Consider the following 16,149-nt stretch of genomic DNA (forward strand, 5'->3'; position numbering starts at 1 on the left):
TTGTATGAATAGCCTTTCAGTTTTGTATAAAACCTTTACTGTTCCAGTTTTTGGCAACTATGTGGAATCTATATTATTTGTATGCATTCTTTGAAGAAAAAACCCTACTACAAGTATAGTAACAGTATTCATTTAAAAGTAAACATTCAGAATAAATATTTCAGAAGTGCCAGCGATCGTATATTCTTTAAACAGTGGTATAACCTGCCAGGCGTTTCCCAACCACCACCAAAAAGGAAAAGAGAGAGCAAGCAAAAGAAAGAGTGTCAATTTACACATAATATCTGTACATATTTTCCAGGACAATGACAAAAAAAGAGTTTGAAATATTAAAACTGACAACAGAGTATTGCTGACTCTGGATAATATTTATACAACTTTTCCATTTGTTGATGTAGGAAAGCTCAGGATAGAAGAATAGCTTCCATCCATGTTTGCCGCAGCTGTAATCATTTTACCCAGCTGAAAGTTCTTTTAATTTTTTTTGTAATAGTCTTTCTTCACTGTTTAGGTTGCTCTCCATAAACAATGCAACCTACCTAAATAGTTTCCTTCGTCCTTTGTAAACTGTGCTGTATTTTTCATCTTTTATTAGTGCAATTGGTGATTAATGTTTATAGTAATTAAAGTGCCTAGTGAAGAGCATTGCAATTGTATTTTTCCACTTTATTTCAGATACTACATTAGGTTTAGCTCAATATACTGCATCTGTTAGGACAATCATAATGCATAATAGCTTCTCTTCTAAATGTCAAGTTACTTTTGAATTTTCAGTTTTAAAAAGAGTTTGCAAAAAGAGTCTTAAAGAGTTTTAAAAAGAGTCTATTGACTCAATAGAATAGAATACTAGCTGGGATAGACAAGTAAGTGAAATTACAAATTCTCTAGTATATAGTATATCGTATAATAAACGAAACACCAATAAGTAGACAGTCAAGTATTTTATTGTTCGAAGTGTCAAGATCTTGTTAGAGATTCAAAGGTACAATCTCGAATCAACTGAAAAATATCAAAGTTTTAAAAAACTAGTTCTTACCAACCATGTTACAAAAACATTTGACTAATTTAGGTCATCAATTTTTTCTGACAAATGCAATAGAGGTGTCTATTTCTGTAATATTACATTTGTGACCAGTTAGAATATTTCCTTGGTAGACTGTTTAGTTCCCACTGGTTGAATGGAGAGTGCTTGAGAATTTGAAAGACAAATTTGCAGGATTTATTCAGTACAAAGTACACTATAGACCTTAAAGATGAATTCTAGCTTTCTGGTTTGCTTGGTACATTCAAGTATAACCTGGCAGGAAGAAAGTTACCTCCCTCTAGAAGTTGTTGCCTTCCATGCTCTTTTATTTTTACCAGGGATTGCCCACTATTTCAGGATATTTGAATATCGCCTATAGGGATACTCATTCTAGGTTCAAAATGTGTGAACAAAGCACAGCTCTCCAGATATTGTTACACTACAACTTGGATCAACTCTAACCAGAGTAGTCGTTTTATTTGTTTGAAATACTTCTGTATCACCTTCTGCCCACAAGGTCACCTGAGGTAATGAACACATAAAAACCTATTAATGTACAGATAATAAAAACATTTTAAACAAATCAAAATGCTCTTTAAAACAATTCCAAAATGCAGTTTTAAAACAGTTAAAATAGCAATTTTAATCTTTGAATATCAAGAGTAGCAGAAATGTCGGGTTACCTACTGGAAGCTTAAAAAAGATGAGGCCAGCCTAACTTCATTGGGCAAGGAATTCAGTCATTGAGGCACTTTTACAAAGAAGGTCCTGTTACCTGGAATCACCAGCCTAGCTGCATGAGATGTTTGACATGGTACGGAAGCTTTTCTAAAGATCTTAAATTTATGGCAGGCTCATATAGGAGGAGTCTCTCAGATATCCAAGCCCAAATTTGTTTAGGGCTTTGTAAAGCAACACCAGCATCTTGAATTGAGCTCGGAGGCAAGTTGGAATGTGTGGAGTTGATATTTGGTGGGCTGCAGCTTGCCCACCTCTGGCTGAGAGTTTTGCTCACTGATATATTTTTTCTATACAGGTTCCCGCTGGAAATCTATGTCAAACCAAGAGAAACAACCATACTACGAAGAGCAAGCACGGCTAAGTAAAATCCACCTAGAGAAGTATCCTAATTACAAATATAAACCTCGACCAAAACGCACCTGCATTGTTGATGGCAAGAAACTGCGTATTGGAGAATATAAACAACTAATGAGATCTCGAAGGCAGGAGATGAGACAATTTTTTACTGTAGGGTATGTAGTTCCCATCTTTTCCTTTCTAATAGGATCAGACTCTCATCCAAGAATCTTTGCTGTATTGTAATCTATCATCCTATGGTTTATTGGGATTCGCAGTGTAGGGTAGGGTATTTGGAATTGGCACCCAGAGAGTTCTAGTGCTTCATGAAACTACACCCCGGAATTCCATAGGATGTAGTCTAAAGTGGAATAATAGTACAACAACTGCATAGTTTTTTTAGGGTCAAACTCTTTCTAGTGTTTTATGGATTATTGCATTGATAGGCACAAGTACCACAAGTACTGTGAATGGCTAGTATGTTTGTTTAAAATCAATATAATTCGATAATACCCTTCTCTTTTGTGTAATTAAAAACAAACCTGCATAATTTTCCTTGGAAAAGTATTGAGGAAACTGCTTCAGTTGAATTCAGATGAGTATAATTTTAGCAACTACAACTACCTGTTTAAACAGCTACCTACTTGAATGGAATATGTGAGTTCTTTACCTTCTTTTCCCTCCACTATTTTTCTTTCCTTTTCCTGACCCTGTGTTGCTCTTGAAATACATTCAATGATTCCCTATCACTTCTTAACATTCCCTCTTTGAAAGAGGCTAGTATAGCTGAACTCAGGGCTGTTAAAACAGACAAAAATATAAACAAATAAGAGGGTTTATTAAAATTGCCTGGAGCAGTAGGATACAGACATCCTTCTCTTGTTGGTATCATAACTACTACACTCTTTGACCTCTGGTGCTGACTTTGAATCAGAAATGGTGACATCAGTAGTCACATCAGTACCATGTTTTCCATATGGCCCACTGTCATGGGCAAGTACTTTTCTTCGCTACTTGATTCTCCTCTGAATTTTGCAGATTGCAGTTTTTTCTCCATGTCCTATAGAAGTTTAGTAACTCCCTCATGTCATCCTGGTGGATCTCTTACATTGCAGAGCTATGATTTTAAACAGGTTTCTACTATGTTTCATGCAATTCTGTAGTCAATTCCTGATTCCCAGGAATAAAACCAGGAATGAACTTTCAAGTAGTTGTTTAAAAGTGCAATTCTGAGCAACATATTGAGCTATGTTACTGTGTCTATCCCCTGTCTTTGGCCAACATTTCTCTCAAATGATTTACATCTGACATTTCTGAAACAAGAACTAAAAATATTTTGGATGCTTGGTGTAATTTCTGTTTTTGGCAATTTTGAATCCTTCTAACCTTACAGTGTTTTGTTTATTCCTCTAATCACAATAGTCTTCTTTTATTATGGACTTTGCAAGGAGATAATTGACCTTGACTGATTGGTTCTGTGCCTTGCTTCTGGTTTGGCATATAATACTCACATTGCAGTCAATTATTTTGTGGTGCAGCCTGCAGCAGAGAGGGATTTTGGTCTAAATCATTCTTGATATCGGGAAATATGATGAGAGTTTGAAACATGATGAGCAATAGGCCCATCTACCCCGTAGTAAAGTATAGTTGGCTGACTTTAGCCTGCAAGGAAACAATTTAGAATAGAGGTTAAGATATTCAAAATGATCAGAATCCCATACCTTAAGGAAATTGCTACTGTAGCCAAATTATCCAGTGAAAGAGCAAAACTTCTCAAAGCTGTGGAAGACTAGTGAATAGTTGTAGTATAGCTGCTGGGACACAAACACAAACTGAAGAAATACTCATATGTGTACATGTGTGTTGTGTTTTGATATAAGGGAAAAATGAGGGGCTTCTGTATAGTATAAACAGTAGGAACACAGGAATGCACAGATCTGCTAAGTAGCTCTGTAGGTAATAGAGATGTGCGAAATGCCAAAATTCTGCTTTGTTTGTATACATGAAATTTGGGCAATGGCTGCTTTGATTCTAAAGTGTTTTGAAAAATTAGTAAGGGGTCCGTGTCATATCTAATTTGAAATTCCAAACATTTTGTTAGTTTTTCGTTATGTTATTTGCCCATTCGTGCCAATGTGGACAATTCTGGGGCTTTTTTCTCTCTAATTTTTAGGGCTATTTGTATGAAACTTGCTATAATTGTAGCACACTGTGTTGTCGAAGGCTTTCATGGCCGGAATCACAGGGTTATTGTATGTTTTCCGGGCTAATTATAGAATTTTAGAAACAATCTTTAAACTTTTCTTTAAAACATATCTATGACAAGTGTTTGATTTGCTAAGTCCTGATGTCAGAGTGAAGAAAAAGCTTTTAGAAACATCTAATCTAAAAATGCTTTCTTTGTTACTTTGTCTTACAAGAATATTCCAGTCCAATTCTATTTCAGTTTACTAAACTGTATTCAAGTATTCATTACAGCTTTCAGTCTGAGAAATAGGAGCCCCCGGTGGCATAGTGGGTTAAAGCCTTGTGACTTGAAGGTTGGGTTGCTGACCTGAAGGCTGCCAGGTTCGAATTCAACTCGGGGAGAGTGTGGATGAGCTCCCTCTATCAACTCCAGCTCCACGCGGGTACATGAGAGAAGCCTCCCACAAGGATGGTAAAAACATCAAAAACATCCCGGTGTCCCCTGGGCAACATCCTTGCAGACGGCCAATTCTCTCACACCAGGAAGAACTTCATCATGTGTTCCCCTGGGGCTTAACCAGGAGGGCTGTAAATGCTAGAGAGATTTCTGTGTTACAATACTGAGGATATAGGGAAAAAGAGTAGCAAGGGGCAAATGTTAACAGTTTGTAGACTGAAGGCAATTTTCATTTGGATAAGCAATTTTTTTTACTGGGGGTTGGGCATATCTCATTTTCACCACTACTCCAATAGCTATAACCATGATATACATTTACCCATCCTTATCAACAAATATTTCAAAACCCACATTTTATGTGTGTGTGCTATGTGCCTTCAACACAACAATGGGTTATATATTTCTAGAATTTTACTGAAGGATTTATCCTGAAAGCTTGTGAAGGATTCCGATGCTGTGAAGGGTATACCACACAGTGGCTTTAAGAGAAGGTCATATGCTGTGGTGGTACTCCTTAGCTGCAGCTAGAAAGGCTTTCTCCCCTCACCATGTAACGATTTCATGGAGGAGTGGAATTATTTGCCAGTACAAGCAGGAGGCAATTCTTGCCAGATCACCCACACACCCTGCAGCTCACTCCATTGTTCCAGAGAATCCTTCAGGCCTATTTAACAAATTTTCAGAGAGCAAACGGGGTGCAATGAAAAGGTGAGATTGCCAAATAGCTCTACACCTTTCCATTAGGAGAACCATTCCCTCCTCATTGTTTTACTGTATTATTGCATTTGACTTCTTATTTGGGGAAGGTTTTGCAGTTTCTAGATATCTGAACATCTCAAATTGGAATAGCAACTATGGAATATAAATTGTATTATAAATAAAACGGACTTAAAAGGCAATGAACCAGTAAGCTTCCATTCAACTTAGATTTGTGGATATTAGATCAAATCCCACACATATTGCTGTACCTTCTGTTGAACTGGGAGATGTTTGCTTCTCTATATGGACTGAAGTAGTGTTTGTCTTTCCTTGCAGGCAACAGCCTCAGATTCCAATCAGCACAGGGACTGGTGTGGTCTACCCAGGTGCTATTACTATGGCAGCCACTACGCCATCGCCTCAGATGACTTCAGACTGCTCCAGCACTTCAGCTAGCCCAGAGCCCAGCATCCCCGTCATTCAGAGCACTTATGGCATGAAGGCAGACAGCGGGGGCCTGGTGGGCAATGAAATGATCAATGGGGAGGACGAGATGGAAATGTACGAGGACTTCGAGGATGACCCCAAATCAGACTATAGCAGTGAGAACGAAGCCCATGAGGCTGTCACTGCCAACTGAGGATGTTTGCTGGATTAAAGTACTGAGACTTTTTGTTTTTGTTTTTGATTTGTTTTGAACAAAAAAGTTCTTAAATGAGCCTGCATGCATGTGTGGCTCCTACAGTTACATCTGCAGAATGGTCTTAAATGTTTCTTAATGTGTGACACAGATTGTTCCCTAATTTTCATGAACTTAAAAACATTTAGGTGAAGACATTACGTATCAGACATTGGGACTTGAAAACTTATATGAATCAATAGCTCTCTTACAAGTCTTACCTTCTTTTTTTGGTCTGTTTTTCCTCCTCCTGGATGCTGATGAAAAAGGTTTAAGTTACTGTTTTAAATGGGGGTTTTACATTTTCACTCAGGTAAGCTGTGCCAGCCTACAGGTTGTGAATGTGTTTTTATTCTGAATTATGTTAGAAAACAAAAAACAAAAAAATAACTGCAGTTTTCCTATCATGAAAAAGAACAAAGTCCTCAAGTTTTTGCATCTGTGTCTCTTAGCTCATCTTTTTAAAACAAGGTATCTGAATTCCATTTTCCCCCCTCCATGTGTATAGATGATCTTCTGGTGTGCCAAACTTTCATAACTTTTGAATCTTAATGTTTTAAAAAGTCTTAAAAGGGAGACACTGTAAAGTCTTAGACAATCCTTTGGCATCTTAAAAATATCTATGTATCTTTAAAAAACAACCATGTAATTTTCCAGAAAAATGGTAAAGTACTCAGGAATCTGGAGACAGAATATTCTTAAAATAGTGAACATGACTGCCACAACGCACTTGCCCAATTACTTCTGCCTCATGATGTAACATCAGTACAAATTATTAAGTAAGCACAAAAGAGCGATCACCAGCTACAGGCAGGCCTGTCTTCAGAATTCAGGGCCACCTCCAAATCGAATCTGCTGTTTTGGTCTTAACCCTTGCATTCAGTCTTAACTATAATTTCTCTTAAACTATTTATTCATTCCAGAATGTCAGGGGTCAATTCACAAATTTTGTTTTTCTTCTAAAGTTCTTTGGTGGTGACATATTTCCAGTTTATTCACTCATTCCCATTAAAAGACTGTAGCCATCTTAAAAATAGGAAAGCATGAATATTAAAAAGCAACTCTGTACCTGTGTAGGAAATTGTCTGTTTTAAACCTGGGAAAGCTATATAAGACCCTACAAATCTACAGCTTCCCTAACAATTGCCATGCTGGTTGGGATTGGTGGAAATTGCTGGTTGGGGATGATGGGAGGTATCAGATTGGGAAAGACTGCTCTGCGATATGCAAAACAAAAGTATGCAGGTGTTTTCAGTATTTCCTTGGTGTATTTGCTCTATGTGTCTGCCACAGGCCTGCATCCAAGAAATGAACGTAACTAGGTCTAAAAGTACATTGGAATTTGGATTCTCAAACTAGGTTGCACCTTCCCCTTGCATAGCAAACGAGTTCTGAAACTAAGGAAGGTTGTTTCAGAAACAGACAGAAAATGTACATGGTAGTCATTATAGTTCAAAGGAAAATAGCAGCTAAATCCCAAATGAGTGTTGGATAAGTTGTTAAATTCCTTGATAATAGTACTAAAATATTAGTTCCCAGACTTGGCTTTCAGGACAGTGTTGGGCTACAGTCCTGAAAGGAGTGCAAGGGTGGGAACAGTATGGTATGCAGGCAGTAATTCCACAAAATTGTTTTTCATGGGGAGGGGGGGGGGAGATGTAAAATGCTGCCACAGTTTGGGATTCTGCATATTGTCATTAACACTTGTCAACATCTATGAAATATTGATATAAAAAGATGCACAAAATCTTAATTTTTTATCAAGTGTTAGCATTAGAGAACTAAAATGATTTCTGTAGCATTTCAATTACCTGATATGATTTTGTAGTAATTTTTCAGATTTCTGTTACTCAGATGTGTGGTCAGTGTTTTATTTTATTGATCCTATAAAAGAGGAAAGAAAACAACACATAGGTCCCAAGGTTAATATCATATCAAATAAATACATGTAAAGTGCTCTAGGCCTTAAGATACTGCAGAAATGCAAACATCACTTATACTGACAGAGTATTAGCTGTAAAGTTGGCTTCTGAGAAATCTGAGCTGCAAGAGGGGGAGAGAAACATTCCAAGGTTAATAATCTTGGTCTTAAATATATATATATAATTTATATAGCTTCCAATCAAGACATTTGACTTAAACATTAGAATTTGCTCAGTTTTCTGCAGCATGAAGGCCTAGGTTGGAGTATGGTGTGCAGGTTTGAGGATATCAATATTGCACTGGTAAATAGTATGGAAAACATTATTCAGGCTCATAAATGTGAATGCATAAAATGTGGGCCACTAACATTAATAGACTTTGAATTGGGTTCATTTGAAATATTTAATCCTAGGAAGATGTGTGGGGAATGGGTAAAGGTAAAGATTTCCCCTGACGTTAAGTCCAGTCATGTCTGACTCTGGGGGTTGGTGCCCATCTCCATTTCTAAGCCGAAGAGCTGGCGTTGTCCATAGACGCCTCCTAAGTCATGTGGCCGGCATGACTGCATGGAGTGCCGTTACCTTCCCTCCGGAGCGGTACCTATTGATCTACTCACATTGGCATGTTTTCGAACTGCTAGGTTGGCAGGAGCTGGAGCTAACTGCTGCCACTCACGCTGCTCCTAGTGGGGAATAGTCATAGGAAAAAAATATGGAGGTAAATGGTCTTTTGTCTTTTCATAATGTCTTGACCATCAGTAGTCATATTAATTTCAGAGTGTTGTATATATAACAGTGAAACATACCTCAGAAAGGTGGCAATGTTAAAGGTGCAAAATTGTTCACCTACAAGTTCTCAATAAATGCAGCTTCACACGATATTATGGTGTAGAAGCCCTGTTATACAATATTACATCTGTATGATAGATGCTCCAGGCATTGAACTAGAATTCATTTTTTGTTATTCCAGCAGTGTTTTTCTATTTATTATGGCAGAATCAACCCATTGTGTATCGATACAGATGGCACAGTTTCCATGGAAGTGCAATTTCCAAGGCCTACACCATGCTATCTGTTGTGTGAAGCAGAGTTATGTTGTTGAGGGTCACTCATATAATATTAAAAAGTCAGCCAATAATAATTGAAGAATTTATGCCTCTCTCTGTAGCTGCAATTAGGGGAAAGAGTTGCAATGATTTTCAGAAGCATTATTGCACCTTGTATGGTGGCAGAGATGACAAATCAGCAAGAATTTAATATGTGTACTAAATCCAGTTCCTCCTGAAAATTTTGATATAAATAAAACTATGGCAAATAAGGCTTTTGTCCCCTCCAGTTCATTCAGAAGTCTGTCTTGCATACCACAGACCTGGAGTCTATATTGTAATAATTGCGTTTCCTTCCATTTCCTTAATCTCACTGGCTTTAAAAATGGGCATAATATCAGTAAAGGGAATTGCCATGCTATTTTACAACACTGCAGGATGAACAAAGCAAAAGACGGCATTAATAATACCCTGACAATGTTCAGCAACAATTGCTGGAGATGGAATATTTTTTTGTAATGTTAGAATAGGCAATTTATTCCACACAAGTAAGAAAGGGTTGCTAAATTGACAAGTGAAAATATTATTCTGACATATCAGCATTCTCCTCAAGCTTTGGCAGCCATTTTGTAATCTGGATAAAATGTGTTCAGCAAAAGCAATAAAACTAGTCTAGCCACAAAGTTAGAGACACCTGTTGTCATTAGCTGGTGAACGCCCTCTTTATTTAGTTAGTGTACTGAAAGAAAATCCTTTTTAGTTAAGATTGTTTGGAAATTTGAACTGATCCAATCCATGTAGCTTGGAGGGGAGGGTACATGTTCTTTCATAAACAATGAGTATTTATTAATTTCATACATATTTCTCCTGTTATAAATCTCTCTTGATCATAACATTTCTTTCCTTGCCATTTTTTCATAGGGATTTTTTTTGGCTGATGTTGTTGTTGCATAGGTAGAATGCTGTATTGCTCGCATTGTATTTTGTGTAATTATTTTTGCACAAAGGCAAACATTTAATTTAGTGGATTAATTTTTTTTATAAATTTTATGACCATGCCAAAATAATATTCTGCAGGCTGGTGGAGAACAAAGGACTGTTCTTTAGGACTGAAACTTGATTTTGCTCGTAGTACAAAAATACACACACACACACAGATGTTGTTTCGTAAGTGTTATAAACACTGGATATAAATGGTATTTTTATCACTTCTAACTAATGTGAAACTGTTGTACAAAAATGACATGAACAAAAGTCATCTGTTTCGACTCATGTGGGCCTGCCTCACAGTTGCCGGATTTGAGTCATTTTTATGTCTTGTTATTTCATTTATTTATGCAAGATTAGTCTATGTATGAATACTTTGTTTTAGCTCCAGCCCTGCATCTGGGTTGATGCTCTATAACTTAAAGCAGTGTTCTTGACACTGTTTGGCTCTTCACGAATCAGCAGATGGTGGAATGCTACTTTATTGGACAGGTTGGGTGAAAAGGTATTTGAACCTAAAAAGTACAGAGGCCGTTTATTGTATTTATTAGCCAGCGTTGGCTCTAAAGTGTCTGTAGAAATCAAGGAAAGACAATCGTTTGGAAACGAATTTTTCTTTCATTCTGAATTGGAGCTCAAAACAAGGTTTTTGATTCATCACCATCTCATTTTAGATTTTTTTAAAGAAATGTGTAAATATAACATAGGAAATAGAATTTTATTTTTTGTTCTTGGATATTTAGTGAAGTATAAGTTATGTATTTACTTTTGTTCTGTATCAGTGTACATTGGTCCATATTAAATGCTGACAAATCACTGTACCTCATGTAGATATTGAATTTACACCTGCAGTGGGAGAGCAGTATTGTGGACCTGTAGCTAGGATGGCAAGATGCCTCACTTGTGCCCTTCTTCAAATCCAAATCCCATATTTCATAAATTCAAGTAATTTCCAATGTGGCACATGCTTCAGGAATAATAATCTTTATCTTCTTTAGTCCCTGGTAGTGTGTAGTTACTGGGACTGATTAGGCAGAGAGATGTAACCTCATAGGCTGGCCCTAGGAACATGTTGCCATAAGACATTGTATGGCAGTGCATCCCCTTGTGCAGCATTACAGACAATGGCTCTAATCCAGAGAAAAAGAATCACATCTGAGTCTTTATTTCACTCAAAATGGCCACAACGTAATGTCAGTGAAACCAGCTTTCTCTATATTAGTGCCATGATTAAACAGACCTCTGACAACTTTGGAAGATGTGGTTCCATTAAATTCCTTGTAAGTTAGTTAAATATTGTAATCAATCAGTGGCCTGTTTTATCCTTAAAACACACAACCCAACAGCTCTCACCCTTCCCCTTTATTAGGGGTACTGTAAAACATAACTGCTTTAAAATATGGTCTGCTTAAGTGCCAGATTTCCAATTTAACTTGCAGTCAAGTTACTTTTAAATCTGCCATTTGCTTCCAAACAAAACTGCAGAAGTTTCTCCTTAACGTTTTGTTTGAAAGCAACTAGTATAACTAAATGTGTCAAGATGCATGACAAATAAGTGAGTTAATATGGATGCGGTTGAAGGCTGCCATTAACCAGGTCTGAGAAAATGAAGTCCATTATTAAACACAGCACTGATCTGGTTAGCTCTATGTTAAAACGTGGAACAAAGTTGGCCTGTCAAAAAAGGAAGTAAAAATAGCAGTAATAAAGTGACATGTATTGTTGCTTTCTGTAATAGACAGCAAAATATGTTCATGTTCCTGCAAATAAATGTTTGCTTAAATGTATCATGCCATGTAGTTAGAATATCTGGACTTTGAGCAGCATTTTTATTCTTAATATTACTATTGTCATCCCATTTCTTTAGCAAAAGCATAGTTTCTTTATAAAAAAAACCCGTTTACTTTCAATACAATACTTCCTGAATACCTTGTGACTGGTTAGAAATGTCATTTAATTAAATGATAACAACAAAATACTTTGTTTGACCCTTGTATTTGACAGAAAGCAAAATTAAGTTTTAATGATACTGATAAAAGGAGCAATCAAAGGTTTCTGACCAAAGGGCCCCTTTCTTAGAATCATATTGTCATTTTATACAGAGCCACCTATACCCATTTTGAGGGCAGCAGCTCTTCAGGGGCTCAGGTGAAGAGGGCTTATGCCTTTTCTGCTAGTTGGCAGTTGTTTTGTTTGTTTGTTTTTGCTATTTTAAGGGGACACTAAGCTTTGAACTCAGAATCTTATATATGCAATACATGTGCTTTGCCACTGAATTGCAGCTCCTTTTCCCCTCACAGCCTGGTACCCTAATCCCAATTCATCATGGCAACAGTCATGAAGAGTTAGGAAAAGTCAGATGGAGTTATAGCAGGGTAAGAACTCCAGATCGTTTGAGTATAGTGTTTCTTGAGAGTGTGAGTGCATTTGTTATTTACAGTTAACACAAGTCCTGTGAAAAAGTGCAGCAGCAACTTGAAAACTATTACTTATTGTTTAAAGAATTGTGTAAGTGAAATGATTATTGTGTAAATCCAAGCATCCCCCTAATACAAGTTAAAGCATGATCTCCCACTGTTCCCACTATTGCTCTTAGTCTTATTGAAGCTTAACAAATCTTTCAACTTTATCACAATTAATTTTACAGTGCTTTGGTCAAGGAAAGCACTTAAATCTGGAATCATCATATTGGACATTCTGGAATAGTCTCAATGGAAGCCAGCATTACTACTCCAGAGTAAGCAGTATGAAGATCATAGCCACAGACGCTAGTTTAACTTTAAGCAACCGAGCCATTCTACTGAAGCCCAAAAGATTTAGAACTATGTTTAAAGCTAAGCTGCAGGAAGTTGTGTGTATATCTGGATGGGTTTGTCAGTGCCAACTGCAGCTGGTAGAATGTATAATAAAGTATTTCATATTCTCATTTTATTAAAACATAGTCCCAAATCCTAGATGTTTGCATGCATGTTTAAAGACTGAAGTTGGCACTTAAGCATGTCCTGTTTAAAGACTAACATGTGACCTCATTTGATTTTTTTTAAAGAGAAATAAAGGCACTTACTCTTTTCCTCAAACACACTTCATTTTCCTCTTCCCATCCTAATTACTTGGCCATCACCTTTTTCTACCAGTCTTTATTCTCTGAACTCCCAGATGATGTGTTCGATATACTGTAATACTGTGATCCCCCCTAACAGAAGAGTTGGGGGATACAGCCAGATTTATGGCATTGGATTCCATATCCCATTCCCATCTTTAAAGTTCAAGTTTAATTTTTTTGAAGTTGATTCTTTTCTTTTCTGTTAGAAGAAAAGGGAGTTCACTTCTTGTGTGTAAAGAGGAGGGGTGGGTCTGGGATGTATGTGTGAAATGAAAATGTATCCAATTGGTATTTATGGCAATATGAAAGCTGTAAAGCAGCTTAGTGACACAGCTTGCTTTATAACTTCTGCTTTCTTTGAAAACCACAAGTGAGGTCCTTGGTGCTCTCAAAAGTTTGGGGAATGTGCAAATATTTAACTGTTTGTATGCTGCACATTACGAACTTGCTAGTGTGCATTCTCCGTTTGTCTTCCTTTGTCATTTGTGTTTTGCTTTCTCAGAAGCACAGGGTTTTTTTTTTTCACCCCGCTTATATGTACCCTTCATCAGCCTGTAGCAAAGTTTAGATTGTTTTAATTCTTCCGTTCTTCCCTTATTGTATTTGCCATGTACAAATATTGGTCTTTAAAAAAATACATTAAGACAAGCTTATAAGCTGTTACTTACTGTAACTTTTTCTTTCCTGACATTGTAATTTGTTTGTGATGTATATTGTGAGATTGTATTCTATGTTAATTTAATCAGCACAATTCACTGACATGCTGGACTGACATGCTAGCTGCTGTTTCAAAGTGTAAAGTTTTTGTGTAGAGCTGTTGGGGGACAACTGAGACTCCCCATGTCAAGGTACAATGCTTTTGTTCTTATCGCAACCGTGTGGATGCCAGGGTGGCTGTTTGAGGATGCCGGGGCGGCTGTTTTGTCTCACACAAGCAAATTTTGTAACTGGCAGGTTTTCTTTGTAGAAATTCTATATACAGTGCAGGTACCTACCTGGGCCCAGGGCTGGTAATTATTTGGGCATGTAGAGGGAAAAAAAAACCCTAGTGTCTATTGCTGCTTTGAATATGTTTTAAAAGTCTGAAAATGTAAATAGTTTATCAAAAAATATCTTGTACAGTCCAGTGTAAAGTTTTTAAATGAACTTAAAAGTTGCCATCACATCTCTCTCACATTCTCCTCTTGAAGCAATCTGAAAAGGAAAAGAAAAAGAAAAGAAAAGTTTGCTAAGGATGTTCATTTTTTTATTAAAAAAGAGAAGTATCAATGCTCTTAATTTAAAGGGGTGGGGGGAAGAATCATTCTTAGCTTTGCTCCGTAGCATAAACTGACCTCTTGGATTTTGTTGTGCAGTATTGACGTGAGGTAAATTAAATAATTTTCCAGTGGTACTTTTAAAGAGTATTCTCTTTCCTCTGCTCAGAAATCAACAGAAAAGACAAAACTGAAAGACACTGTCTTTATGATGTATATTCTGGTGTATGTTGGCACCTTACTGACCTATTTGAGGGGGTTTTATTTTTCTTTTCTTTTTTCCTTTTTGCACAAGGTGCTTTCCTGATATGTTAGACATGTCATCATTGGGTGAAACCATATATGCCATGATAAGGGGGTTCGGACCCCTCAGGGGAGCGTCTATAAGACTGCCTATTTATGCTCATTTACCTCAAGACTGTCCTCTCTACCCTTAATCTATTCACCATCACTCCATCTTTTGTACTGCTGTTGACACTTACAGATTAAAGATAAATTTTGTTTTATGATATGTGTTTGGCTTTTTATTTTCTCTTTATGTCTAACAGTCCGCTACAGGTCGCAAAGAGAAAAGGCCCCATAGATCAACTGGCCAATTCTTTTTGATCGGGCGTATGCTCATTGTCAGTCGACCGAATGCTGTTTTGTGTCATGTAAACACTTTGGCTTTTGAATCATTGGTGCTCTTTTTCTTGATAAGCCCAAACCACTTCATGTGGAGCATTAGCTGGTTTCTTGAGAAATGAAACAGAAAAAGTTATCCCTTTGCTACCCCTTAATTTTTAATTATATGCATAGCCACACTAACTGAACATTGCAATGAATTGGGGAACATTTTGGATCCCAACAGTGCAAAGCATTTTACTACATCTGGCTTTTGGATGGTAAGTAGAGTTGGGCCCGGATACCGTTTCATCTGTTTCTTTCATGTATTTGTACTGTTCCATCCATTCAGATGGCATAGAACAGTACAACCCCCTCTGAAATAGAAAGAGCAGTAAAAAGGAAAAAAAGGGGGAATGGTAGCTGTTTGGTTGGCTGGCAGGGCCTACAGCCGAGCGCTGGGTGCTTGACACTCATAGGCCCAGCAGGCAGGGGTATAGCTGAGTGCGCAATGCTAGTAGGCTCAGCTTACAGGGCCTACAGCCGAGCACTCGATGGTTGTAGGTCCTGCCAGCCAGGGCCTACATCTTGAGTGGGCCTGGCACCCAGGGCCTACAGTTGAGTGCTCAACGCTCATAGGCCCAGCTTGCAGGACCTACAGTCAAATGTCGCGCTCTGGGCCTGCTCAGATGTAGGCCCTGGCAGGCCCTGGTGCTTTGCCATCCACGGTCCAAAAATCTTCATTTTCTTTGGATCTTGAGCAGAAAAGCTCATTTATATAGGTGCCCATTTTTGGAAGCGGCAGATGTAAATGAGGCAATACGAATGGGGAAAACAGAAATGGGTAGTGATTCCATACAAATGCACGATGCTAATAATAAGTCATCTTCTTTCTTACAGGTGATCATAAAAATGATAATAAATTAAGCTGAAGATTCCTATATTAATAGATAATATTTATCAAAGTTCCTAGCAAACCTTTTCCCCATTTTCCCTACAGTATAGAGAAGGAAATAATCATTGGTTCTTTAGAGGGGCAAAAGATGATAATAATAATAATTATTATTATTATTATTATTATTATTATTATTATTATTATTATTATTATT

The 16,149-nt window shown here is 37.3% G+C and overlaps 1 protein-coding gene across 13 annotated transcripts in view; it reads left to right on the top strand.

Annotated features, from left to right (window-relative positions):
• sox6 (SRY-box transcription factor 6) overlaps positions 1-14,943 on the top strand; it is a 524,097-nt gene extending 509,154 nt beyond the window's left edge. For all 13 annotated transcript variants that reach the window (XM_016993151.2, XM_008107320.3, XM_062977163.1 and 10 more), the window contains 2 exons: positions 2,061-2,277; positions 5,781-14,943. In XM_016993151.2, the coding sequence (XP_016848640.1) occupies positions 2,061-2,277; positions 5,781-6,084 (521 nt within the window). In that variant the 3' untranslated portion in view covers positions 6,085-14,943. The remainder of the gene's footprint in view (positions 1-2,060; positions 2,278-5,780) is intronic.
• Positions 14,944-16,149: the final 1,206 nt, after the last annotated feature.

Source organism: Anolis carolinensis, chromosome 1, assembly GCF_035594765.1.
Source record: "Anolis carolinensis isolate JA03-04 chromosome 1, rAnoCar3.1.pri, whole genome shotgun sequence".
Lineage (NCBI taxonomy): Eukaryota > Metazoa > Chordata > Lepidosauria > Squamata > Dactyloidae > Anolis > Anolis carolinensis.